Source organism: Leptopilina heterotoma, unplaced genomic scaffold (assembly GCF_015476425.1).
Source record: "Leptopilina heterotoma isolate Lh14 unplaced genomic scaffold, ASM1547642v1 Lhet_19, whole genome shotgun sequence".
In the NCBI taxonomy this organism is placed as follows: Eukaryota; Metazoa; Arthropoda; class Insecta; order Hymenoptera; family Figitidae; genus Leptopilina; species Leptopilina heterotoma.
In genome coordinates, this window is record NW_025110908.1 from 1,838,951 (window position 1) to 1,866,316 (window position 27,366).

The 27,366-nt window shown below is 23.0% G+C and overlaps 3 protein-coding genes and 1 pseudogene across 3 annotated transcripts; all 4 read left to right on the forward strand.

Moving 5' to 3' along the window:
- The first annotated feature begins 2,641 nt into the window (after positions 1 to 2,641).
- Positions 2,642 to 12,090, forward strand: LOC122500633 (adenosine deaminase 2-like). Its single transcript, XM_043609644.1, has 6 exons — positions 2,642 to 2,997; positions 5,719 to 6,142; positions 8,121 to 8,282; positions 8,775 to 9,013; positions 9,138 to 9,219; positions 11,587 to 12,090. The coding sequence occupies exons 1-6, from the start codon at positions 2,769 to 2,771 to the stop codon at positions 11,981 to 11,983; spliced, it is 1,533 nt and encodes a 510-aa protein (XP_043465579.1). The 5' UTR covers positions 2,642 to 2,768; the 3' UTR covers positions 11,984 to 12,090.
- A 1,020-nt stretch (positions 12,091 to 13,110) lies between these two features.
- On the forward strand, positions 13,111 to 19,923 carry LOC122500627 (adenosine deaminase 2-like). The gene is made up of 12 exons (XM_043609639.1): positions 13,111 to 13,131; positions 14,481 to 14,538; positions 14,656 to 14,703; positions 14,781 to 14,828; positions 16,606 to 16,656; positions 16,769 to 16,849; positions 17,422 to 17,556; positions 17,705 to 18,134; positions 18,451 to 18,612; positions 18,712 to 18,950; positions 19,287 to 19,368; positions 19,518 to 19,923. Exons 1-12 carry the CDS (start codon positions 13,111 to 13,113, stop codon positions 19,903 to 19,905), a joined length of 1,743 nt encoding a protein of 580 aa, XP_043465574.1. The 3' UTR covers positions 19,906 to 19,923.
- Positions 19,924 to 20,392: 469 nt separating this feature from the next.
- Positions 20,393 to 24,311, forward strand: LOC122500628 (annotated as a pseudogene).
- Positions 24,312 to 25,074: 763 nt separating this feature from the next.
- Positions 25,075 to 27,280, forward strand: LOC122500629 (adenosine deaminase 2-like). The gene is made up of 6 exons (XM_043609640.1): positions 25,075 to 25,090; positions 25,312 to 25,741; positions 25,991 to 26,152; positions 26,261 to 26,502; positions 26,580 to 26,661; positions 26,840 to 27,280. The coding sequence occupies exons 1-6, from the start codon at positions 25,075 to 25,077 to the stop codon at positions 27,228 to 27,230; spliced, it is 1,323 nt and encodes a 440-aa protein (XP_043465575.1). The 3' UTR covers positions 27,231 to 27,280.
- The last annotated feature ends 86 nt before the right edge of the window (positions 27,281 to 27,366 follow it).

Below are 27,366 nucleotides of genomic sequence, written 5' to 3' on the forward strand. Positions count from 1 at the left end.
TATATTTTATTAAATTTCTTTTAAAAATTCAATTATTGGCAAAAATGTTTTTTAATTACAATTATTTTTAAAATTTTCAATGAAATTTAATTAAAAAATGTATTCTTATTCAAAAATTATTTAATAATATTTTAAATCGCTAATTTTAAAGAATTTTTTTTAATTTAATTATTTTGAATATTTTTTATATACATTTTTGATAATTTACCTTAATAACTTTAAAAAGAACTTTACATTTATAAAAAATGGAACTTTTGAATTTAAATAATTGAATTCTTAGAAAAATTATTAAACATAATTGATTTAGAAAAGAATTATTGTTAATTTTTTTGGAAAATAATCATTTTTGGAAGGATTTCAATGTTTATTTTTAGAAATAAATAAATTTTAGAATGTTTAAATAATTGAAACTTTAAAATTGTAATTCCCTTGAAAAAATAAATAATAACTTAAATATTTCTATTTAACAAAAATATTTAATTTTTGAAGAATTGAATTTAGAGATCAGTATGAAAAGTCAAGGAAATACAAAATAAAAATTTTTGTGTGAAAAATAAACTAAAATTTTTTTAAATATTCGACTTTTTAAATTTTGTTCAGTCTTTAATCGACTAAAACCACTTTTTTTGCTCCGAGGCCTGATTTTTGAAAATAATTCTTTTGTCACATTCAGATTTAAAATCAGAATGCACTTTTGCTTTTTCGATGATAAGGAATTTTCGTTATTTCGAATTTTTTTCAAGTTTAATTATTTTAAAAACTTTAAGATAAAAATCACTTATGGCATTCTTTCTCAAAATCTAATACTATAAATTGATTTTTAAAAAAAATGTTTTTATCATCAAAAATTTGTGAACTCAAATTTTTTCCATTTTTTTGAATTTTTACTCTCTGGCAATTATTTCTGCTTTTTTTATTCTTGTAATGCTGTTAATTTTTTTTAATCAATTTTTAGTATTAATTTTGGACTAGACTCGTGTATAAAAAAAGTTACAGATTAATTTTTATTATAGTTACGATTAGGAAATTATTTTTTAAAAAAAGATTTATCCTAAGAAAAATTGATTTCTTGCTTCTATAGTATAGTAAATTCTTGACAGTTTTATATTTGAGAAAAAGATTATTGTTAAAATGATGGAAAATTTTAGATTTTTTTCTTCAGTTGTCAAATTGTCACTTGTAGACAACTGGAAAATTTGATCATTTTGACAATGCTCGTTTTCTACTGGAAATCTTATACGATGTTAACAATTTTGGACATTTATATATAGTATATTGTTTTATTTAGAATGAACGAATGTATTTGAATGGCAGTGTTTAAGGCATTTTTTATTTTATTTTCAAATGAAAAATTTTATGCATTTTGTATATGGAGCAAAAAAAACTTCAAACTTTTGTGATTGAAATTCAATTTTTGTGAAATTCGTAATAGTTTATAAATTGGTAAATTTGTAAAGTAATCCAAAGTGTAATCACCTGTTTGTGTAATTACAATTGTATTGCAATTGTGATCAGAAATTTTTGTGAAGATAAACTATATTTTTATTGTATACATAAAATTTTTTGAAAATATTTTATTGGAACAGGCAAAAAGAATTTTTACCGAGTACTCAAATTTTTGAGCAGACATTTATTATTTGCATTTAGGGCCTAAAAATAACAAAACTCGAAATAATTTGAAATTCGAAATTATTTCTTTTTCAAAGTCATCTTTTTGCATGTTTGTCAATATTTCAATGTACAAAGTATTTAGAGAGATATTGTGATTTTATTGTCTAATGAAACGAAAGAATTTTAACGAAAACTGAAAGTAAAAAAAAGTTGAACTAATTTTTATTTGCGTCTATGATTCACTGCCTTACAAAACATACTGGAAAACTAATTATTTTCATAAATTCGTAAATTTATTTTTATCAAATAAATATTTGCATTTATTTTTATAGTCTTATTTTTAATTTCGTAAATTGATAATTAAATAAAATTTAGTTTCATTTATAATCAAATAGATAGAAATTATAATATTTTTAATAAAAATTTTATTTTTCAAAAATTAATAGAAATTAACTGTCTACGATGATAATCGACGAAAAATATTCTGTAATAACCAGTGACATAACAAATTAATTAAACCATGTTCATCACTTTTGAGCAGTGAAGATTTATAATATGTATATGAATTTGTCAAAATTGATTTACAAATTCAGAAATAGTTATTTAGTATCTGTTATAATTTCTGATAAAAAAGTATTAAAAAAAATAAAGTAAGTAAGTAAGTAAATGATGTCCTGAAATTGTTGTTGTTTTCAATGAGCCTGAATTTTCCCTTATTTTTTTCTTCAAACACAAATAGCTTAAATATAAGTGAATAAATAATATTAAAACACGATAATAAATTATGTAATAAACGAAATACTTAATAGAAGCTGACAACTGGTTCAAATTACAACAATTGCCAAGTAACACATTTATTATTTCACCATGCGAATTGTCAAACCAATTCTCGATGATTTATCTCCGTAAATAATCGACAAGTAATGAGTTTAATTTTTCATAACAAATGGAAGGGTTCAATAAACTAATATGCAAATGTAATCTTTAAATAGAACGTTAACGAAGTGATTGATAAAATATAAAGCTAGTATAGTTGTTGGCACATTAGTCAAACTCATGGAATTCAGTATTCATCGAGCATTCAGAGAAGGGACACAACTCTCAGGACCTTAAAACTCATCCACTCTGTTGAGAAAGTGAACATTGAAGTATTTAAAATGGCCTTGAGTCGAATTGCAATTACCCTTTCAATTTTATTAACGTTAAAATGGGTCATTGGCATCCCAGTGATAGTGAATCGAGATATTGACGATTATTGGTCTAAACGAGCTAATTTCATTCGAGAAGAGGAGAGCGTTGCCTTTGGTGGCGATGTACCATTACAGAAAAATGAATTTCTCATGAATTACACTTTAATGTCGGCTAAATTCATGGAAATTGATGAAGGTTCGTTTTTACTAATCTATGAAGTAGATTATTAATTATTATCTTAATAATACTTAATTAAGAAACAAAATTATACTTTTCGCCATTTGATTAAAAGTTCCTTTTTTAAGGGGAAATTAAATTGAAATTAAATTAAAATTAAAGTCAAATTAAAGTAAAATTAAATAAAAAATAATTAAAAATAAAAAAAAATTTGTCTATATATTTGAAAAATTTTTCGTTTTTTTTCAAAATAAAATTGTTTGTAAACAAAAGCGAAAAAAGAAAGGTTTTAATTTCCCATTTGAAAGAATTAACATTTTTTAATATGTAATAATTTACATCAATATTTGATTATGTGATAATTTATCAATCGATTAAATTTCTGAATCATTGTTGACAGAAATAATTACAATTTCCTCATCAAGTGTAGCTATTTATAAATAAATTTTTTTCTTTTTATGATGGACATGTGACAAAATAGAGATAATAATCCGTTCAATTTAAATTTAAATTAACTTCTTCAATTAGAAAATTATATTCCAGTTAAATAATTTTCATTTTTACGATTTTTCCTGCAAAGTTTCACAATTACTAATTAATTTCATATCGTCATGAAAAAAATTTGACAATTAATTTTCTTTCTCCAATTAAAAAAAAAACCAAAACTACAGTTACAGTTGCAATTTTTAGAAATAATCAATTATTTATTTTTGTATTTAAATAATTCATTTCTCGTTGGATTTTTTAATAAGAATTGATTTGAAAAAGAATTTCAGTTAAAAGTTGAGAAAATATTTTAAGAATTGAAAGAATTAAAGTCCTAATTTTAATTAAATTTAAATAGATTTTACATTGAAAATATTTTAAAATTTTAATTTTTGCTGGACAAATAAACAACAAAAAATATTCAAATATTTATTAAACAAAAATTAATAAAATTTGAAAAATTTTACTTAGAAATTCTAAAAAAATAAGGTTTTTAAAAAATCGTAATTAAAAGTTTTTGAAAATACCTAGGTAGTTGAATTCCTGAAAATAATTTTAAAAAATTGAAGAAATTGAAAATTTTCTCAAATTTTATTAAAGTAAATAAAATAAATTTTGTATCTTAAAGAAATTTTCCTTCTCACTTTAAAAAATTATATTTAAATATTATTGTATTTTTTGAAGAATTGTAACTAAAAATTTCGAAAATAATTAAATTTTACAAAAAGTTTTTGTATTTAAATAATTCATTTATCGTTGAATTATAAATAACAATTAATTTTAAAAAAATTTTAATTCAAATTTTGAAAAATATAATAATTGAATATTCGAAGCGTTATAAATAGGAATTATTGAGAAATAATTAAATTTTAAAAGTTTTACAAATTAAAATCTTTTTAACATTTCAATTGCCATAAAAGTATAATAATATTTAAATGTTTATTAGAAAAAAAATTATTATTTTTCCTTCAAAAATGATTAAAGTCTTGAATAATTCAAAAATTCGAAAAAATAATTGACTTTTGGAAAAATCACAGTTGTAATTTTTAGAAATAATTAAATTTCAAAAGGTTTTACAAGGAAATTCTTTGAAATTTCAATTAAAATAAATAACAATAATTTTTCAAAATATTTGTTTATAAAAAATTATTAAAGTTTTGAATAATTTAATATAGAAATTCTAAAAAAATTAAGTTTGTAAAAAATTGTAATTAAAATGTTTTGGAAAATAATTGAATTCTTCGAAAATAATATTAAAAAATTGTAAAAATAGGAAACTTTCTTAAATTTCATGAAAATAAATTTTATATTTCAAAGAATTTTATTTTCTCACTAGAAAAAATTATTCCTAAATATTCTTGTATTTTTTGAAGAATTTTAACTAAAAATTTAATTAACTAGCATACCTAATTAATTTAATTATTAACTAAATAATAATAAAATTATTTTATAAAAATTTTTGTATTTAAATAATTCAATTATCGTTGAGTTCTAATAAAAATTGATTTAAAAAAGAATTTCAGTTGAAATTTCGAAATTTATTTTTATAAAGTGAAATCTTTTTAACATTTTAGAAGTATAGTATTTAAATATTGTTTTAAAAAAATTTTATATAAATTATTTTCCTTTAAAAAATATTATTAGTCTTGAATAATTTTTAATTTTATTCAAAAATTCGAAAAAAATAATAATAAAAAATTAAATTTCAAAAAGTATTGCAATTAAATTTCACATAAAATAAATATCAGTAAGTTTTTACATATTTGTTTAACAAAAATTAATTTTGTTTTTAAATTAAAAAGAATTTTTAATTTTGTGCATTAAAAAGAAATTTTTAATGCAGAAATTATGAAAGAAAAATAAAAGTCTTTTAAAGAATTGGTAACAAAAATCGTTTGAAGATAAATTAATTCCTGAAAAAAAAATTTTTTAATTGAAACAATTAAAATTTTTACCAAATTTTATTAAAATAAATTTTTTATTTGAAAGAATTATTAAATTTCAAAAAGCAATTTTTGATAACTAACAAAAAAGTCCGAAAATTTCACGAGCGCTTAATTATATACAAGTTAATTATTTAATCAATATTTATAATCACAATTTTTCTTCGGGTATCAAATTGAGATAAAAAAAAGTATCAAAAAGTATAAATAAAATAAATAATAATAAAATGTCTCCATTTTTCTTCTTTTTGTCTCAATTTTGATCTCCTTAGAAAAACTGTGAATGAAGAAATTAATTTTCCCTTTTTAGGTTTTGCAGATCAGGGTAAATTCCTTCCAAGATCAAATTTTCTCCGCGTGAAAAATGAAATAGAAAAGTCGAAAGTTTTTCAAATAATAAAAAAAATGCCGAAAGGAGCAATTCTTCATGCGCACGATTTGGGACTTTTATCTCTGAATTATGTATTGACAAACGTCACTTATCGAGACAATCTCTACGCTTGTGAGAAAAATGGTCAACTGAAACTGATGTTCTTTAAACAGCCAAACAAAGATTGTAAATGGAAATTGCTCAGCAAACTAAGGCAAAATTCCACAAAAGCCTCGGAGATAAATAAACGAATTCAACGACAAATGTCAATGGTCACAAAGCATCCCAAATATCCCGATGGCGATAAGGCTTGGATCAAATTCCAAAGTATTTTTGAATTTCTTTTCCCGTTTCTCACATACAAGTACGCTTCCGATAATTTTTCGAAAAAAAACACAAATATTTAGTATTTAATTTATGATCCATAAGTTTTGAACGTTCAAAGGAAGGAAATCATTTTTTATCAAAAATGGAAATTAAAAACTTAAATTTTACATTTAGAAACTTTACAATTAATTAATGAATATAATTTTCTGACTTTATTTTATTTGTAATTAATTTACAATTTTTCCCGGTTTTTTTTTCATAAAATTTAAATTTATTTGATTTCGAACATAAATAAATCTACAAATGGCTATAAAATTTTTTATTTGAGTTTTTATGAAGAATTAAATTCTTTTGACGAGTTTCTTTAAATTTTTTGAAAATAATGTTTTTTTTAATAATTTTAATTCGAAAATTTGGAAATTAATTGAATTAAAAAAAGAATTTTTTAAATTATTTAAAATAATCTTGTCTGTTCATAATTATAGTTCAAAATTATATTAATTTAATTTTATTCAAATTTATTAATACTAATTGAATTTCTGCAAAAAATTTTACTATTTATAAAAGTAATTGAATCCTGCCAAAGAATGTTATTATTTATGAAAACAATTAAATGTTTGCGTAGAATTTTATTAAAATTTTTCAAAATAATTGAATTGTAGGGAACAATTTAAATATTTATAACGATAATTAAAATTTGGAGAAGAATTTAAAAATATTTTTAAAAATAATTGAATTTTTGCGAAGAATTTTATTACTTTTGAGAATAATTGAATTCTTTTTTAGAATTTTATGGAAATCTATTAAAATAATTGAATTCTTGTGAAGAATTTTTTTTAACAATAACATTCAAAAGAATTTAGTAAATCTGAAGAATTTTACTATTTATGGAAATATTTGAATTTTTTAAAGAAGAATGTTTTTACAGTTTCTAGAAATAATTGAATTTTTTTTGACGATTTTTAATAAAATTTTTAAAAATAATTACATTTTTCGAGAATTTTGATTAGAATTGCAATAAAATTAATTGAAATTTTGCAATGACTTTTATTATTTATGAAAATAATTAAATCCCTGTAGAAATCTTATTATTTATGAAAATAATTGAATGATTGCAAAAAAATTTATAAAAAATTTGTAAATAATTTAATTCCTGTGAAATTTTTATTATTTTATTAAAATAATTAATTTTGCCAAAAATCTTATTAAAATTTATGGAAATAATTGAATTCTTGAGAATATTTTTTTTTTTCAGTTTCTAGAAGAAATTTTTTAAAATAAAATTACAATTTTACGTGACTAACTTTCCTTGATTATTTTCGAAAAATGTTAATAAAATTCTTTGAAAGAAGTTAATTATTTTTAATAGAATGTAAAGAAATTTCAATTATTTGTTTATAAAAATTCAATTATCTTGAAACAATAGAATTCAAAAATTAAAAAAAATTTATTTTTCAGAATTTTCAAAAATACTTTACGAAAATTCAATTTTATTAAAAAAATTAAATGTGTACATTTTTTTAAATTAACTAATAAAAATTTTAAATATTAATTTTCGCACTAACAAACATGAATATATTAGAATGTGACTCTTTATAAAATTAAATTATTTATCAATTATTAAATTAAAATACTTTAAAAATTCGATTTGCTAAAAAGTTTTTAGTGAAATTCTTTAACAAATTTAATTATTTTCAATTGAATTTCACAAAATTTCTATTAATTCGATAATTTTTTTTAAATTTATTTACATACTTTATTTGAATCAGTAACTGATTTTTTACTATCAAATTAATTATTTTTAACTAATTCAAATTTAGAGATCAGTATAAATATCTATAAAAATTGAAAAAAGCGATTTTTTAAAAACAAATTAAAATAATAAAATTTTTTTAATTGGGTGAAAAAATTCACAATTCGTTCATTTGAACTTTCAGAACTTTAGGAACATTAATTTTGATTATTGAAGCACTTTTTTGCATTCGACCTAAATAAAAGTTTTTCTTTACCTTCAGACCCGTTTTCGAGGATTATTACTACCATTGTCTTCAGGAAATTTATGACGATAAAGTATTATACTTAGAATTGAGAACAATTCTTCCAGATTTATTCGACTTGGATGGCAGGGTGTATAAAAAGTCAGAAGTTATGCAGATTTTAAAGGATGTTACAGACAGGTTCGTTAAAAATAATTTTAAATAATTTTTTGTTTAAAATATTCGAAGTAATAATTGGAAAAAAAGTAATTTTTAATATTTTTAGTAAAATAATAGTATAATAATTAGTAAAAAAAATTACTAGAAAAATAATTACTAGTAAAATAATTTGTATCATATTACGAGAAAGAATATTCGATGCAGTCATTAAAATCTCTTGACAGGATTTGCAGATCGTTTAATTTACTCATTAAAAATCTATCTATTTTTCCTTCAACTTTTTATAAGTTTAAAATTTTCAACTAAGTTAATGTTCACATTTCGCGAATAAATTATTTTTTGATTTATTATTTTTTACTGAAACTTCAACAGAGTAATGCTAATGCATAAAAAATTGTTAATTAACAAAAATTATAATTATTATTACCAATTATTTATTTTATAATTGTAATTATTTCAATTATCATTATAATCGTGTTTGTAATTGTAATTATACATAAACGTCTTTTTCAGATTTACGGCAACTCATCAAGATTTCATCGGTGCAAAAATAATCTATGCTCCAACGAGACGTGTCGATTTGAATCAATTGAAAGAATACTTGGAAAATGCGAGACAATTGAAAAAAGATTTTCCTTCATTTCTGGCCGGTTTCGATTTAGTCGGACAAGAGGATAAGGGAGGTCTGTTAATTGATTTCGCCGATCAGTTACAAATTCTCGGAAAAGATATTCCATTCTTCTTCCATGCAGGTGAAATAATAATAATTATAATAATTTTATTTAATGAAATAAATTAAATAATTTAAATTTAAATTAAATAAATTTTAAATAATAATTTCAAAAAATATAAAAATAATTTTTGTTAACTTCACAGGTGAAACCGATTGGTATGGACTCAGCACTGATCAGAATCTCATTGACGCAATTTTGTTGAATACTAAAAGAATTGGACATGGGTAATTTTTTTTTAATTTCGACTACTTTTTAATTTCTGAAAAAGATAGTTAAATATGTCCCTGAAGTTAGCGTCGACGCTCAGCGATGAAAAATGTTATTTCAGGTTTTTAGAGAGTAAAATATTATACTAATTTCACACAATTTCACAGGGTTGGCATAAAAATGTAATTTTGTCTTTTCCTGACATTTCCCTGATTTCCAGACAGAATTTTGACTTTTTTCTTGACTCTGAAGAATAATTTTCATTTACTTTAAAAATGATAAGAAGAATTGTTAGCTAAAAGTATGAAAAATTCCGATTTTCAAAGATTTCAATTTGAAACCTTTTTAAAATTCAATTATTTTTAAAAATCCACACTATAATGGTTTTAATATTCAATTATTAACTAAAATTTTAACTGAAATTAATTTTTAAATCAATTTTTACTAAAAAATTCTCCGAGAATTCAATTATTTAAATACAAAAATAAATAATTTATTGAATAATTGAATGTTTCTTAAAATTAAAATCTAATAAAGAATTTTATCAACAAATTTTTAAATAATTGAATTCTTCTGACGAATTTTATAAAAATTTTTAAGAATTATTACAATTTTCAAGGAATTCGATTATAATTGTATGAAAAATAATTGAAAAGCTGCGATGAGTTTTATTATTTATTTATAAAAATAATTGAAATTTTGCCAATAGAATTTAAAAAAAAATTTTGAAAATATTGAATTTTGGAGAAGAATTGTATTATTTTAAAAGATAATTTAAATTTTTAAAAATTTTTTGACATAATAATTGAATTTTTGCGAAGAATTTTAATCTACTTTTGAAAAATAAATAATTAATTGAATAATTGAATGTTTCTGAAAATTGAATTCTCATAAAGAATTTTATGAACAAATTTTTTAAAAATTGAAATCATTCGATGAATTTTAATAAAATTTTTAAAAATAATTTGAATTTTAATAAGTAATTTCAATTTTATTAAAAATAATAATTGAAATTCTGCTATGAATTTTATTATTTATGAAAATAATTGAATTTCTAAAAAAAATTGTATTATTTCTTAATATAATTGAATTATTGCGAAGAAATTTATAAAAAATTTGTAAGTAATTTAATTCCTGTGAAATTTTAATTATTTAAGAAAATAATTAAATGTTTGCGTAGAATTTTATTAAATTTTTTTTTAATTAATTGAATTTTGTCGAAAACTTTTATTGAAATAGTAGATATTAAAAATCACTTAATTGAGTAATATTTTTGAAAATAATTGAAATTTTGCGAAGAATTTTATTAAAATTTTTAAAAATAATTGAATTTCGGAGAAGAATTTTATTATTTATAAAAATAATTGAAATTTGACCAGAATTTTATTAAAATTTTTGAAAATAATTGAATATCGGAGAAGAATTAAATTACTTTTGAAAATAATTTAATTTTTTTTAAGCGTTTCATTAAAATTTTTTAAAATAATTGAATTTCGGAGAAGAATTTTATTATTTATAAAAACAATTGAATTTTTACGAAGAATTTTATTAAAATTAATTTCAAAAGGAAGGAATTCTATTAAAACTGCGTTAAAAATAATCGTATTCTTTTGAAAGAATTCAATTTCAAATTTTCTAAAATAATTGAATTTATTCGAGAAATTTTATTAAAATTTAATTGAAAATAATTGAATTGCTAAAAAGAATTTTATTATTAATGAAAGTAATTGAATCTCTGCAAAAAAATTTTATTAGTTATAAACAAATTAAATTGTTGCGTAGAATATTATTAAAATTTTTTAAAAATAATTGAATTTGTTTGGAAAATTTTATTAAAATAGTAGATATTGAAAATCATTAAATTGAGCAGAATTTTTGAAAATAATTGAATTTCGGAGAAGCTTTTTATCATTTATAAAGAGAATTGAAATTTTGACGATAATTTTTGTAAATTTTTGAACGCATAATTGAATTTCTGCGAAGAATTTTATTAATTTTGAAAATAATTGAATTTCTACAATTATTTGAAACTTCTCCAAAATTCAATTTACTTTAGTGTTTTTAAAAAAAATTCTTCTATAAATTCTATAAATATTCAGCGTCAACGCTAACTTCATGGACCTAATTACGTTTAGTTTGAATTGCTTCCAATTAATTTTGTCTCAATTACTAATTAAATTAGATTTTAAATATTTTGCTATTAAATAATATAAATAAATAATAATAATAATTTGTAGAATAATGAGAAGGTCTAGATTCTGAAAATTATTCTACAAATTAATTAATACAGTCAAAAAACAAAAATCACAAAATAATAATAATAATAATATTAAATAAATATAAAAATATTTGTTATTAAATTAATTGACTCAATTTTTCCGCAGATACGCTTTACTGAAGCATCCAAAAGTAATGGAGTTGGTCAAAGAGAAGAATATCGCAATTGAAATCAACCCAATTTCCAATCAAGTGCTGTCTCTCGTGGGTGACATGAGAAATCATCCTGCGACTTTTCTTTTCGCCGAAAATTATCCAGTGGTGGTGTCTTGCGATGATCCCGGACTTTGGGGAGCCAGGGCATTGAGTTACGATTTTTATGAAGCCTTCATGGGTCTCATGGCAAGATCCTCTGATTTAAGGGCTCTGAAGAAACTCGCCTTAAATTCAATTGCCTTCAGTATGATGACTGACGATGAGAAATCATCGGCTTTTCTCTCCTTCGAAAAACAGTGGCAACAGTTTCTTCAAGTTTCTGAAAATGGACATGTCTATGAATTGTAGTCAATTTTCTATTGTTAATTAATTAAATTAATTAAAATTAATTATTTAATTAAATTAATTAATTATTAAATTAAATTAATTAATTATTAAATTAAATTAATTAATTATTAAATTAAATTAATTGATTATTAAAATTAATTAATTAATTTTAAATAAGTATTATTTTACAATTAGATTTCTTTATCTAAAATATAACAATCCCTTAGGAGATTTTTTTTCTGTGACATATTACAGAAAACAATTTTTTTTTCTGTCAAGAAAATTTTTTTTACAGAAAAAAAAATTGTTTTCTGTAATATGTCAAAGAAAAAAAATTTCTTCAGGGGATGTTAAAGTCACTGCGATTTTTTATTTGGAGCTTTAGGTCAAAATCGCATTTACTTGATGCGAGATTGAACTCCGCAACTTTTTTTAAAAACGAAAAAAACGAGACGATATTTATTATTTTAGCTTCAAATTTAAATTATTTGTTTGCAACTGAAAATTTTACATCGACTTTTTTCCGAAATTCGAAAAATCGAATCGAAAGATTAGAATTAGTAAAAGATTCAGTAGAATTAGTAACAGAGTAATTTAGTAATTATAATTATTATTTTTTGGTAATTTAGTATATTTAGTAATAGTACAATTTTATACTAAAATAAGATTTAGTAAAATTATTTACTGTGAATTTATTCAACCGATAAATTTTGAATCCGAAAAAAAATATTTTTCACTATTGAATTCATTTGTTCTTCATATACAAATATCATGTCAACTTTTAGACAATTTTTAACGATAATAAAATATTTTTACATTTCTCATTTGAAAATATTTATTTAAGAACATAGAGAATCGAAAATCTCTAAATTAATATTTTATTATCAATCAATTATTTTTATTTTTCATAAACTATAAAATAGAAAATAATAAATAGAATGATAAATAGAAAAATTAATGTAACCAACAAATATTGCTAAGAATTCTTGTAATTAGTTTTCAAAACACGTCTCACTTGTAATTAGAAAAAAAGGGTTTCCTTCAATGAATTTTGTATTTATGTTAAATGTCCATAATTAAGACACTTTAAATTAAACACCTTGAATCAAGTAATCTTCTGCAATAATGCTTCTGTTATCGCAATCACCATGTTTAGTGAACAACGTGAAGTATAAACTAAAGTGATTATTTGACAAAAATAACAGGTGAGAATATGTAGTTTTACAAATATTTTTTTAAAAAAATACTAGTATCAGTATTTGTATTTGTATTTAAAATTAAAATTAAAATTAAAATTAAAATTAAAATTTAAATTCTAATTTTAGATTTAAATTTGAAATAGATTTAAATTTAAAATTGTTTTAAATTTATAAAAAATTGTTTCGAATGAATTAAATTTGTATGCGAAGCAATTGAAATGCAAAAGAAAAAATTGCATGTGACGCAAAATTCTTCCCGCGAGGACAGAAAAAATATCAATTAATAAATAATAAATAAATAAAAAAATAATCAATAAAAATTAAAAAATTGTAAATTATGAAAAAAATGTTAAATAAAGATTTTCTTAAAAGTTATTGATTTTTTTATTTTTCTTCTTTCAAAAAGAAGAAAAATGTTAAAATTTTTCTTCTAGTTGAAAAAAGAAAAATTAAAAATTGTTTAAATTCATGTTTTTTCACTTCGATTGTTAATAAATAATTATAAGCATTATAAAATGCGCTTTACACAATTTAAAAATGTGTTTTCATTTAAATGATTATGATAATGAATTGATTAATGAAAGCAAATAATTATAGTCCTTCTAACTCCCGTATATTTTATTTTTATCAAGGTTGTCATCTCAGAATTTTTATATCTTTGCCGTAAGTTGCATTCACACGAAATTAAGTATAAAAAGGAAGTTGAAGCTATAATTCTAGTTGCAACTGAATTCAGTCATCATCAAGTCTTTCAAATGAAAATATAGAAATTTATAGGACGCAAGTGCTCTCTCTCTCTCTCTCTTTCTCTCTTCAGTAAAAATTTATCAATAAAAAACAAAAAAAAAAAAAATGTTAGAAATACGAAAAACGTTTATTTTCATTTTTTCTTTAAACTTGATCATTGTTACTGTACCACGAGAAATTGGAAATTTTCGAAAAAAATTTTCCGAAATACACCCGGCGGAAATTATTGATACGCTTAAACAATCTATTGAGACAATTAAAGAGAAAAGTGGCATCAATGATGATTTTGTTCCAACAGCGAAAAGTGCAATAGGTTTGTATTTATTAAAATTTTCTTAATAATTTAAATAAATAATTAAATATAATTCAATATAATTAAATAAATCCTTTACTATAATTAAATAATTATATTATTATTAAAATTTTTTTTAAATTATAAACAATTTAAATAATTTACTTAATAATTAAAAAAAATTAATAAAAGAGAAAAAATTTGTTACAAATTTATTGTCTCAATTTTGTCTCAATTTTTTTTATCAATAGAAAGTTGACAAAATTAAATTAAATAACAGACTTTAACAGATTTGGAGGACAATAATCTAACTGAAAAACCCGATGAAATCGAAAAGGGTTTGTGAAAATATTTTTCATATTTCTTGTATTTCACTGTTTTTTTAATGAAATTAAAAAAAGCACCGAACACATTTTACTGCGGTTTTATGAAAATAAAACAAGTTTAATTTTCAGTTTCATCAAATGAAGATGTTTCCGATAATGTTGCAAAAACAGAAAAAGGTTTATATAATTTTTTAACCGAAAAAAAAACTTTGCAATTGTATTTAATTTATTTTATTTTCTATTTCCATTTTCAGTTCCTTTAGACAAAGATGAAAATTTAAGTTCCAAGGAATTTGATGAAGGTTTGTTAAATTAAAAATTAAAAGTACAAAAAAAGATTTACAAAGATTTTCCTTTGAAACCTTTTCAAAATTCAATTATTTCTAAAAATTTACACTATAATGCTTTTAATATTCAATTATTATTTAAAATTTTAACTTAAATTTATTTTTAAAACAAATTTTTTTAGAAAATTCTACATTAGAAATTCAATTTTTTAAATTATGGAATTCTATTGTGAATTTTTAGTTAAATAGTAGATATTTAAAGTCATTGGATTGAGGAAAATTGTTTGAAAATAATTGAAATTATGCTAAGAATTTTATTAAAATTTTTGGGAAATAATTGAATTTCGGAGAAGAATTTTATTATTTATAAAAATAATTGAATTTGTGACCAGAATATTATTAAAATTTTTGAAAATAATTGAATTTTTTTTAAGCGTTTCATTAAAATTTTTTTTACAATAATTGAATTTTGGAGGAGAGTTTTATTATTTATTAAAGGTAATTGAAATTTTGACAAGAATTTTATTAAAATTGTATTGAAAATAATAAATTGAATTCCTAAAAAGAATTTTATTATTAATGAAAATAATTGAATCTCTGCAAAAAATGTTATTAATTATAAAAAAATTAAATTGTTGCGTAGAATATTATTAATTTTTTTTAAAAATAATTGAATTAAGGAGAATTTTCTTGAAAATAATTGAGTTTCGGAGAAGATTTTCATTATTTATATAGATAATTAAAATTTTTACGAGAATTTTATTAAAATTCTTGATAATAATTGAATATCAACAAATTTTCAAATAATTCAATTCTTCTGACGAATTTTTTAAGAATTTTTAAAAATTATTACAATTTTTAAGGCAATTTTTTTATAAATAAATTTTTATAAAAAAAGTTGTATTATTTCGGAATATAATTGAATTATTGCCAAAAAATTTGTAAATAATTGAATTCATGTAAAATTTTTATTATTTAAGAAAATAATTAAATGTTTTAGTAGAATTTACAAAAAAAAATATTTTTTAATAATTGAATTTTTTTTTTTAATAGTAGATATTAAGAATCACTGAATTAAGGAATATTTTTGAAAATAATTGAAATTTTGCGAAGAATTTTATTAAAATTTTTAAAAATAATTGAATTTTGGAGAAGAATTTCATTATTTATAAATAAGGCAATTAAAATTTTGACGAGAATTTTATTAAAATTTTTGATAATAATTGAATATCGGAGAAGAATTGAATTACTTTTGAAAATAATTGAATTTTTTTGAAGCGTTTCATTAAAATTTAAAAAAAATAATTGAATTTGTCGGAAAAATTTTATAAACATTAATTTCAAAAGGATTGAATTCAATTAAAATTGTATTGAAAATAATTGAATCTCTGCAAAAAATGTTATTAATTATAAAGAAATTAAATTGTTGCGTAGAATATTATTAAATTTTTTTTAAAATAATTGAATAGAGGAGAATTTTTTTGAAAATAATTGAATTTCGGAAAAACTTTTTATTATTTATAAGAATAATTGAAATTTTGACGAGAACTTTTAAAAATTTTTGAAAATAATTAAATTTCTGTGAAGAATTTTATTAATTTCGAAAATAATTGAATTTCTGCGAAGAATTTTATTAATTCTCAAAATAATTGAATTTGTCCAATCATATGTAACTTTTTCAAAATTTAATTTTTTAAGTATTTTTGACTAAAATTCTTCTATAAATCCATTATTTATATTTTATCTACTAATTTAATAAAAATAAGTGTAAAAAAATATTTACTTATTTTAGAAACTAAAATCGAAGACGAAATTGATGAGGATTCAGAAAATGATGACAATCGTTTGTATAATTTTTTTCCTACCTATTCAATTTTTCAATAAAATTTTAAGAATTTATTTATTTACTCTTGGTAATAAATAAAGTATTTAATTTTTAATTGATATTTATGTAGTATCTACAAAAGATGATGATGATTATGATGAAGATGATGAAGAAGAAGAACCATTACAAAAAGTTGACGATTCTCAAGCAAGTTTGTATTCAAATGCATATTTTTAAATAGAATTTTATTAAAAAGTACAATGTGGTCCAATTATTGTTCTTAATTATATTCTATAATCATCTAAATTTAATTAACACGTAATTTAATTTGATTTAACATAATTTTAATTTAATATATAAGATGTTGTTTTAACATTTTAATTTAATGTTAATCAATTAATTTAATAAAAATAATTTTCAGCTTAATATTGAATCATTAAATTTATTTCAATAATCTGAGAAAAGTGATCGACATTTGGGTACACTTTGTGCCAATAATAATTGGGTCATGGTGTATTATATAATAATTTTTATAGCGTCGTAATGAATACCAAACATTAAAATAATAACAAAGAATGAATAAAATTTTGTTTTCAATGACAAAAAATGAAAGTAAAATAACTGGTGCGTAAAAAAGACGCATTTATCAGTTTATCATTATATCCCTCCCCTCTGCTTAAAAATTTATGAAAAAATTAAAAATTAGAGGACGAAAATTTTTGTAACTATTATATGAATATTGTAATAATGTTTGTGATTACAATCTGTCAATATTTTTATTAGCTTTTAAACTCAATCGCGATAGCTTGATGCAAATGGAAGAAGACATGGCTTTTGGATCAGATGTTATTTTAACTGAAGATGAAAAGAAAGTGAATGATACACTTATGGACGCAAAATTCAAGGAATTTGAAATAGGTATTAATTATTATTATTATTATTTAAAATTTTTATTAACAATTTTTATTATATACTTTTGTGCAAAGTCGCGAAGAAATAAGGAACCTAAAGAAACACAATAAAAAAATTTTTTTTACGTCTAAAGCTGATTAAAAAATTGTTTAAGGTTTCGCCGACGAGGGCAAGTTCCTCCCGAAATCTAATTTCCTTCGAGTGAAGGATGAAATAGAAAAGTCAAAGGTTTTCAAAATGTTGCAAAAAATGCCAAAAGGGTGTCTATTGCACGCACACGATGTTGGCACAGTTTCACAAGAATATGTTTTGCGCAATGTGACATACCGCCCGAATCTTTACGCCTGCCAATCGGATGGAAAATTAAAACTTCGATTTTTCGAAATTCCTGACAGTAAATGCGACTGGAAATTGTTGAGCGAATTGCGTGCGACACCTGAAAGGGAAAAGGAAATTAATCAACGGATTCGTCAACACATGTCCATGATGACTGAAAATCCAGAAGAAGCCTATCCAGACGGGGACAAGGCTTGGATTAAGTTCCAAAGTCTTTTCGAATTCCTCGGCTCTTTTATGAGATATCGGTAAAGTTTCTGCTATTTTACTAATTTTTTCATGAAAGAAACTAAACTATAATAAAAACTTATGCGGATTTCTGCGTCAAGTTTTAGTATTTTTAGATCAAAAGTTGCTACGTTCAAGGTAAAATCTAAAATTTGGTAAAAATATATTCCGAACGTAGTAAAATTGAACTCCGAGAATGACAGAAATGTGCCGAAGTTCAAAACAGTTTAGATATTTTACTTTGTAGATAGTAAAAGTTACTCTAAATTTTTTTGCCCTGAACAATTTGTATTCAAACTAGTTTTTTTTCTACAATGAAGTACTTTTCAATTACAGACCGGTTTATGAAGACTATTACTATCAGTTGATGCAGGAAAATTACGACGACAAAGTATTGTACATTGAACTGAGAGTAAGTTTGCCGAAAATTTACGAATTAAGTGGCAAACTGTACAAACCAATAGAAGTCGCCAAAATCATTAAGGATGTAGTAGACAGGTAGAGTTTAATTTCTAAATTACGCCGTAAATTAAAGATACATTACAATTGTAAAATATTGTAAAAAACCCCCAACTATATAATCTGAATTTTCTGCAGATTTGTTGAAGAACACCCAGATTTTGTAGGAGTTAAAATTATCTACTCCAAACGACGACTCATCACTAATGAAGAATTGCAGAAATATCTGAAGCATTTCGAACAATTGAAAGATGTTTATCCTGATTTTGTAGCAGGATTCGATCTCGTTGGTCAAGAGGATAAGGGACTTCCATTGAAGAATTTCACAAAACAATTGGGATCGTTAAGAAATGAATACCAAACTTTCTTTCACGCAGGTGAGACAAACTTCTTATTTCTTTCATTATAGGTTGTAATTGCAATTAGGATTAAATTCAAACCTTTTTGAAATTAAAGAACTTATAAAAAATTGTTATAAAACATGAAGAAATCGATCACTCTGAGTCGAAGACTCGGAGCAATCGACTTCTTCATGTTTTATATTAATTAAAGATGACCGACTGATAAAATCATTATTTTATATTAAAAAAAGCTATTTGCTTCCTTATGGAGGTATGACTTCCTCGTTAAGGAAGAATATATAGCATTATCAAATTATAGTAAAAGAATACAAGAAGCTCAATAAAAAAGAAAGAATTAAAAATTTTTCACAGGCGAAACCGATTGGAACGGTCTCAGTACAGATGAAAATCTAATAGACGCTGTTTTACTAAATACGAAAAGAATTGGACACGGGTAAGTTTTTAGTCTTTTATTCCGTAAAGTTTTACTAGAAAAAGTGCCGAATTAGTAGAAATTTATGCCGAAGTAGATCCTTCAATAGAAAAAATACCAATCTTTACGATTTTTTCCTCAATTTTAACGATTTTAATCTTCATTTCCAGTTACGCTTTGCCGAAGCATCCAAAAGTGATGGAACTTGTGAAGAAAAAGGACATTGCAATAGAAGTGAATCCAATTTCTAATCAAATTTTGAATCTAGTCGCAGACCTCCGAAATCATCCAGCGAGTATTCTGTTTGCAGAAAACTACCCTGTAATTGTGGCTTCCGATGATCCGGGACTTTGGGACGCAAAGGGTTTGAGTTACGATTTTTACGAAGCCTTCATGGGAATAATGTCGCGAAAAGCCGATTTAAGATCTCTAATTAAACTCGGACATAATTCGATTAGATACAGTGCAATGAATGACGAAGAAAAGGAAAGAGCTTTTAATATTTTCGACAATCAGTGGTCGGAATTTGTTGAGGATTTCGATGAAATGGATTATTAATGTTTGTTAAAATGTTAGAATAAAAAAAAACATTAAAAAAAAACAAAAAAAATAAAAAAAAATAAATAAATAAATAAACATTTTTAAAAAACAATAGGATTTTCAAATTTTATTTATGAATGTTTGGAGAATTTTAAATTCATAGTGAGAATATTGTAAAAAAGTATGTGTGAACGTGTAAACTTAATATCGTTCAATTTTTCTGCCATTAGTTTACTTTACATGAGAAATAATTTCTAAAAAGTTCTATAATCCATAAAATTGGTAGTGAAGTAAAAGTGAGTATTGTTCTTCTATCACACGAGTATATTTAATATTATCAAAGTCGTCATTCGAAATTTTTTACATCTTTACCTCGAATTGTCCTCACGAAAATAAAGACAAAAAGATTGAAGATTCTAGTATAAATAAAATTTAGTCGTTTATTGTACTTTTTCAAAAACGAACACAGTTTTAGAACGGTTTTCTATTAATTTCCACTGTTAAAATGATGGAAAGAAGAGGAATTTTTCTCTTTTCTTTGTGTCTCAATTTGATTATTGTTGCCCCACGAGAAATTGGAGACTTTCGCAAAAATATTTCTGATACACTTTTAACGGAAAATAGTGATTCGGATAAAAAATCTCTCGAATCAATTACAGAAGATGCAACCAGTAGTGATTTACCACCTGGGGCAGAAACTACAATTGGTTCGTATTTTTTTTTACTTTACATTAGAAAATGTGAAAGTGGAAGTTATCAAATTTAAAACAAACGCTTCTATCTTTCCTAAATCTGCTCTTCTTATTTTTGAATCTTAAAATCTTAAAGACTCAATTAAGGAGGAAGATGTCACCAGTGATAATTTACTTCTTACATCAAAAACTGTAATAGGTTCGTATTTTCTTTCTAAATTATACAATGATATACTGATTGTCAATTAGAATTTACTGATTATTTAAATATTTAGAAATATTTAGAACTATTTAGAGTATTTAGATAAATAAAAGTAAAAGTATTTTTTAAATTATCCCTTAAATTATTTTAAAAGACAATTAAAAAAAAGTGAATTATACACTTATGGAAGCGAAATTCAGAGAAATTGAAATAGGTATGAATTATACTTAAAAATTTATCAAAATAAAATAAGTAAATAAAAATTGAACTAATACTTCCTTACAGTGTATATTTAAAGTCAAGTCCAAATCCAGTCCACATAGAACACCTGACACGACTTACACGTACATGACCTTAAATTTAAAAATAGACATTTTTGTAATTAAACAAATCAATTCAAAATTGATTAAAATTAAAAAGAATTCTTTTTTTTAAATTTTAATTTAAAAAGAAATTTTTTTTTTAAATTAAAATTTAAAAAAAAATTATTCAAGGTTTTATAAATGAGGAGCAATTTCTTCCGAGAACGAATTTCCTTCGAGCGAAAGATGAGATAGAAAAGTCAAATGTTTTTAAGATGATAAAAAAAATGCCAAAAGGATGTCTATTGCATGCACATGACGTCGCCACGGTTTCACATGAATTTATCTTGTATAATATTACATACCGTCAAAATTTGTATGCCTGCGACTTGGATGGAAATTTACAACTTTGATTTTTCGAAACTCCAGACGGGAAATGCGACTGGACATTGTTGAGTGAACTGCGTGCCACACCTGAAAGTGAAGAGGAAATTAATCATCGAATTCGTCAACTCTTGTCTATGGTGACTGAAAATCCAGAAGGGGAATATCCTGATAAAAATACAGCTTGGGAGAAATTTCGAACCATATTCGCCGCATTTGAATCTTTTATGAGATATCGGTAATTTTTTGTTTTAATTATAATAACTTCTTTATAAAAAAAAATGTGAATCGCTTCCAAAAGAAGGAATCTAAGAAATACTTCTTCTTAGTACGTTTCTTGGGAGCAAATTTTAAATTCGCTAAAAAAATATTATACAATTAAAAAAAGATTCAATTTAATTAAAAAAAAGTTAAAGTTAAAATAATAATAATAATTTAATTAAAACGAAATTAATTAAAATATTGATAGTTGATTAAATTAATATTTAATGAAGTTTGTTCGATTATATAAGATTTACTTTTCAACCTGTTTTTTACAATCACAAGTGTTTTTAATTATTACAGTCCTGTTTTCGAAGACTATCAATATCAGATACTGAAGGAAAAATTATGATGACAAACTCTTATGCGTTGAACTTAGAACAGGTTTATCAAAAGTTTACGAATTAAGTGGCAAAGTGTATGAGCCAATAGAAATTGTCAAAATTATCAAGGATGTAAATGATAGGTAATTGATTTTCATGTAAAATATTGTATTTTAAACACCTATTTCTTTCTCGATTCAAATTTATAGTTCATTTGAGTGTGTGTGTTTACAGATTTGTAAAAGATGATCCTGATTTTGTTGGAGTTAAAATTATTTACTCTAAAGCACGATTCTTTAGTAATGACAAATTGCAAATGTTTTTGAATAATTTTAAAAAAATGAGAGACACATTTCCAAACTTCATAGTTGGCGATCTCATTGGTCCAGAAGATAAGGGACGTCCTTTAAATGACTACAGGTAACAATTGAGATCATTGAAAAAGGAATATAAAACATTCTTTCATGCAGGTGGGACAATCTTCTTTTTTTTCTTATTACCATGTGTATCAATTATCAGAATATTTCAATAAATCACGGATGCAATGCAAAAACATAGGTACGTTTTGTTCAGAGATACTTTTTTTTTATTTTTAAGACATTTAACGGTGTCTTGAATATTTTCTTAAGCAAAAAAAAACTGGATTTTAGACGTTTAATAAATGTCTTATGCCTTAAAATGAGAAATTTTACTGAAAAAACGTGGATTTGCAACAAAAATAAACCTAAAACTAAAAACAAAATAAACCAGGAGGATTCATTAGAAAAATTGAGAATGAATGGGAAAACCGGGAAAAAATTATTGAACAGTGAATAAATTTTTATTAATGAATGAAATATAGTAATTACCTGATAGAAATAACATTTTGAACTTAAATTATTGTTTATTTTGAAAGATAATATTGTTTGTAATCCTTGTGACTGATTAGTAAAGCGGCCGGTAAAACGAAACATATTTTTAGGTTATAAACATCAAAACAAAGTGTTTTAAACAGCAGTACCAACTTAAAAAAAACGCTATATTTAAAAACTTATGAAATTAATTATTATTTGAATAAATAAGAATCATTGTTTTTTACATAAAAATTATTAAAAGTTCGTTTTAGTTAAAATTTTCTTTTTAGCATTGTTGACATGTTAGGAAAAATAATTAAAATATTAAATTTCTCTGCAAAAGCTACCAACAGAAAAATCCGAAATTATGACCGAGATTACTTGAAGTTTGTCATTTACTCAATTCAGTCTTCTTGATGTTTTGCAAAACCGTTGCAACAAAAATAAGAATCTCTGTTTTTTCGTTTTTTCTAAAATGTGCTGCATTTGTAATAAATAAATTAAAAGTGAATTGAAATAAAGAAAAAATCATGGAAAAATTTTCCCTTTACAGGGGAAACAAATTGGTACGGACACAAAATTGATGAAAATCTAATAGATGCAGTTTTATTAAACACGAAAAGAATTGGCCATGGGTATACGTATATCATTAAATAGTAAAGTTTCTCAAAAAACAAAAAATTGAAAGGAATGCAAGACAAAAAAATTTGTTAAATAATCTTATATGTGCCGTAAGTATTCGAAAACTACAAAATTTGAATTTGACATGCCAAATTTCTAAATTTCAAAATAGGGGAGAAATATATTTTTCAATTTTCCAGTAAGTAAACAAAAGGTAAATAAAAGGGACTATTTTGAAAGTACTAAATTATGATTATACAGTACCATTTTTCATCAATTTGAAATATTTTAGTCAGAAGAAAAAAAATGTATAAATAATAATAAATATTACATATAGATCTTTGCCTCGATCTTGATTAAATTTCTTAATAAAAAAAAAGTTGACGTAAATGTTAATTTTCAGATTTGCTTTACCGAAACATCCAAAAGTGATGGAACTTGTGAAGAAAAAGGACATTGCAATAGAAGTGAATCCAATTGCTAATCAAATTTTGAATCTAGTCGCAGACCTTCGAAATCATCCTGCGAGTATTCTTTTTGCAGAAAATTATCCTGTGGTTGTGTCTTCGGACGATCCAGGACTTTGGGGCGCGAAGGGTTTAAGTTACGATTTTTACGAAGCCTTCATGGGAATAATGTCTCGAAAAGCTGATTTAAGATCTCTAATTAAACTCGGACATAATTCGATTAAATACAGTGCAATGAATGATGAAGAAAAGAAACGAGCTTTTAATATTTTCGACAATCAGTGGTCAGAATTTGTTAGAGATTTCGATGAAAGAGATTATGAATATTATTCAAAATAATTGATATCCGATTAAAGAAAATAACGAAAAAAAACAGATTTTTAAATTTTAACTACTAAATTTTAATTTATGAAATTTTAAATTACTTTACTTATGTGTGAAGAAATTTTTAAAGAATTTTAACAAAGTGTACAATTATTTTTCATGTAATTCACGTGTATTATCTTATATTATCAATGCTGTCATTTCAAGTTTTTAATATCTTTTACCTCGAATAGTATTCACAAGAAATTAAATATATGAAAACTAAAGTTAAATAAAATTTAGTCTTTCATTACATTTTCACAAAAATAGTTATAACTTTATTAGAAATAATTATAGGAAAGGAATTTATTAGAAATAATTTAGTTTTTTTAATTTAGTTAATTTTAAATTATTTTTTATTGGTGAAATGATAAAAAATATAGAAATTTTTCTCTTCACTTTGCTTCTTACTTTGATAATTATTACATTTATTACCTTTACACTAGAAATTGGAGACATTCGAAAAAGCATTTCTGATACTGATCTAACGGAAAATATTAATTCAGTTAATAAATCTCTCCAATTATTTAAAAAAAATATCACGAGTAGTGATTTACCATCTACGGCAGAAAAAAGTAATTGGTTCGTATTTCTTTTACTTTGAATAGAAAATTTTAAACAAAATAGTTTCATCTCTTTTCAAACTGTTCTTCTTTAGTTTTGTAAATTTTACGTACAATTTTATTATAATTCAGCTTTTAAAATCAATCGTAATAATTTAATGCAAATGGAAGAAGATATGGCTTTTGGATCAGGTATTATTTTAGATAATGGTGAAAAGAAGGTAAATGATACACTTATGAAAGCAAAATTCAAAGAAATTGAAATAGGTATTTATTATTCTTATTTTTATTCTTATTATTCTTTTTATTATTATTATTATTATTATTATTATTATCAATATTGTTATTATAATTAAATTGAAATAAATAGAAAAAGTAGATTTTCCCACTAAAACTGCTAAAATTTTTTTAAGGTTTTGCAAACGAGGGAAAGTTTCTCCCAAAATATAATTTCCTTCGAGTGAAAGATGAAATAGAAAAATCGAAGGTTTTTAAAATGATAAGAAAAATGCCGAAAGGATGTCTATTGCACACACACGATTTTGGATCAGTTTCACAAGAATATGTTTTGTACAATGTGACATACCGTCCGAATCTTTACGCCTGCGACTCTGGTGAAAAATTACAACTTCGATTTTTTGAAATTCCTGACAGTAAATGCGAATGGAAATTGTTGAGCGAATTGCGTGCGACACCTGAAAGTGAAAAGGAAATTAATCAACGAATTCGTCAACACATGTCCATGATGACTGAAAATCCAGAAGGAGCCTATCCAGACGGGGACAAGGCTTGGATTAAGTTCGAAAGTCTTTTCGGTTTCCTCGCATCTTTTCTGAGACACCGGTAAAATTTTTTTAATTAATAACTTGTTTCTAAATAAATAAATAAATATAATACTAAAAAAAGGAACGTGACTCGTCGAGAAAAGGGGACTTTTAATTACATTGAAAATAACACAAAACTTTCTTCGGAGCGAGTCTCCTTTCTTTTTTTTCAAATGCTTGCAATTAAAATTGAATGCATTATATTATTTTAGATGAAAATATTTGTTTTTTAACCTTTTTTTGAAACTAAAAAGCTTTATAATTAAAGACCAGTTTATGAGGACCATTATTATCAATTACTGAAGGAGAATTACGAAGACAAAGTTCTCTGTCTTGAATTCAGAGCATGCTTACCAGCACTTTACGAATTAAATGGAAAGGAATATGGACCATTAGAAGTTGCTAAAATTATTAAAGATGTAAGCGATAGGTAAATTTTTCTGTGTGCATAAATTACCATCATCATGATTAAATAAGAAATTTCACAATTTTTTTGTTTTACTTCCAAATAATCGCATATATCCTTGTTTATTTACAGATTTTTAAACGAGCATCCTGATTTTATTGGAGCAAAGATTATTTACTCACAAGCAAGACATGTCACTATGAAAATAATGGAAAAATATTTAAAAACTTTCCAACAGTTGAAAGATACTTATCCAAACTTTGTAGTTGGTTTTGATATTGTTGGTCAGGAAGATAAAGGTCTTCCATTAAAAAATTTTATCAAACAACTTCTAGAATTGAAAAGTGAATATAAAAAATTTATCTTTCATGCAGGTAAAAAAAAATTTTTGGTTTCTTTTTTTTCATTAATATTTATCCGATATTATAAGAAACAATCACTTTTATTTCAGGTGAAACTGACTGGAACGGTCTCAGTACAGACGAAAATCTGATAGATGCCGTTTTATTACGAACGAAAAGAATTGGACACGGGTGAGATAACATTTTTTTTCAAGTTATTTGCAACCAGCTAATTAATTGAATTCATTTAATTTATGAGAATAACTATTGACAATTTGTAAAAAGATAATATTGATAATATTGAAACCAACGTTTCAAATTTAAAACTCTGTTATGTTAGAATCGCTTTAAAATTTTCTAAAATTTCCAGTTTTGCTTTACCGAAGCATCCAAAAGTGATGGAACTAGTAAAGAAACAAGACATTGCGATAGAAGTAAATCCAATTTCCAATCAAGTTTTGAATCTAGTCGCAGACCTCCGAAATCATCCTGCGAATATTTTATTTGCAGAAAATTATCCTGTCGTTGTGTCTTCGGACGATATTGGTCTTTGGGGTGCACACGGTTTGAGTTACGATTTTTACGAAGCCTTCATGGGAATAATGTCGAGGAAAGCTGATTTGAGAGCTTTAATTAAACTCGGACATAATTCGATTAAATACAGTTTGATGAATGATAAAGAAAAAGAAAAAGCTTTTACTATTTTTCACCAGCAATGGTCAGAATTTGTTACAAATTTCGATAAAACAAATTATGAATAGTATTAAAAATAATAGAATCCGATTCAGAAAAATGTCCATGAAAAAGCGCAGAATTTTTAAATTGTAATATAAATAATCTAAATATCTTAATTTGAGATTTGAAAATTTTAAATAAGTATAAAAATTATACGTAACA

Excerpts from the sequence above, each read along its gene's own strand:
- LOC122500633 (XM_043609644.1), top strand. The coding sequence starts at position 2,769 with ATGGCCTTGAGTCGAATTGCAATTACCCTTTCAATTTTATTAACGTTA. Across the intron at positions 8,283-8,774 it reads TTAAAGGATGTTACAGACAG|ATTTACGGCAACTCATCAAG; the intron begins GTTCGTTAAAAA and ends CGTCTTTTTCAG. Across the intron at positions 9,220-11,586 it reads ACTAAAAGAATTGGACATGG|ATACGCTTTACTGAAGCATC; the intron begins GTAATTTTTTTT and ends ATTTTTCCGCAG.
- LOC122500627 (XM_043609639.1), top strand. The coding sequence starts at position 13,111 with ATGTTTAGTGAACAACGTGAA. Across the intron at positions 18,135-18,450 it reads GGCTCTTTTATGAGATATCG|ACCGGTTTATGAAGACTATT; the intron begins GTAAAGTTTCTG and ends TTTCAATTACAG. Across the intron at positions 18,613-18,711 it reads ATTAAGGATGTAGTAGACAG|ATTTGTTGAAGAACACCCAG; the intron begins GTAGAGTTTAAT and ends AATTTTCTGCAG.
- LOC122500629 (XM_043609640.1), top strand. Across the intron at positions 25,742-25,990 it reads GCATCTTTTCTGAGACACCG|ACCAGTTTATGAGGACCATT; the intron begins GTAAAATTTTTT and ends TTATAATTAAAG. Across the intron at positions 26,503-26,579 it reads AAAATTTATCTTTCATGCAG|GTGAAACTGACTGGAACGGT; the intron begins GTAAAAAAAAAT and ends CTTTTATTTCAG.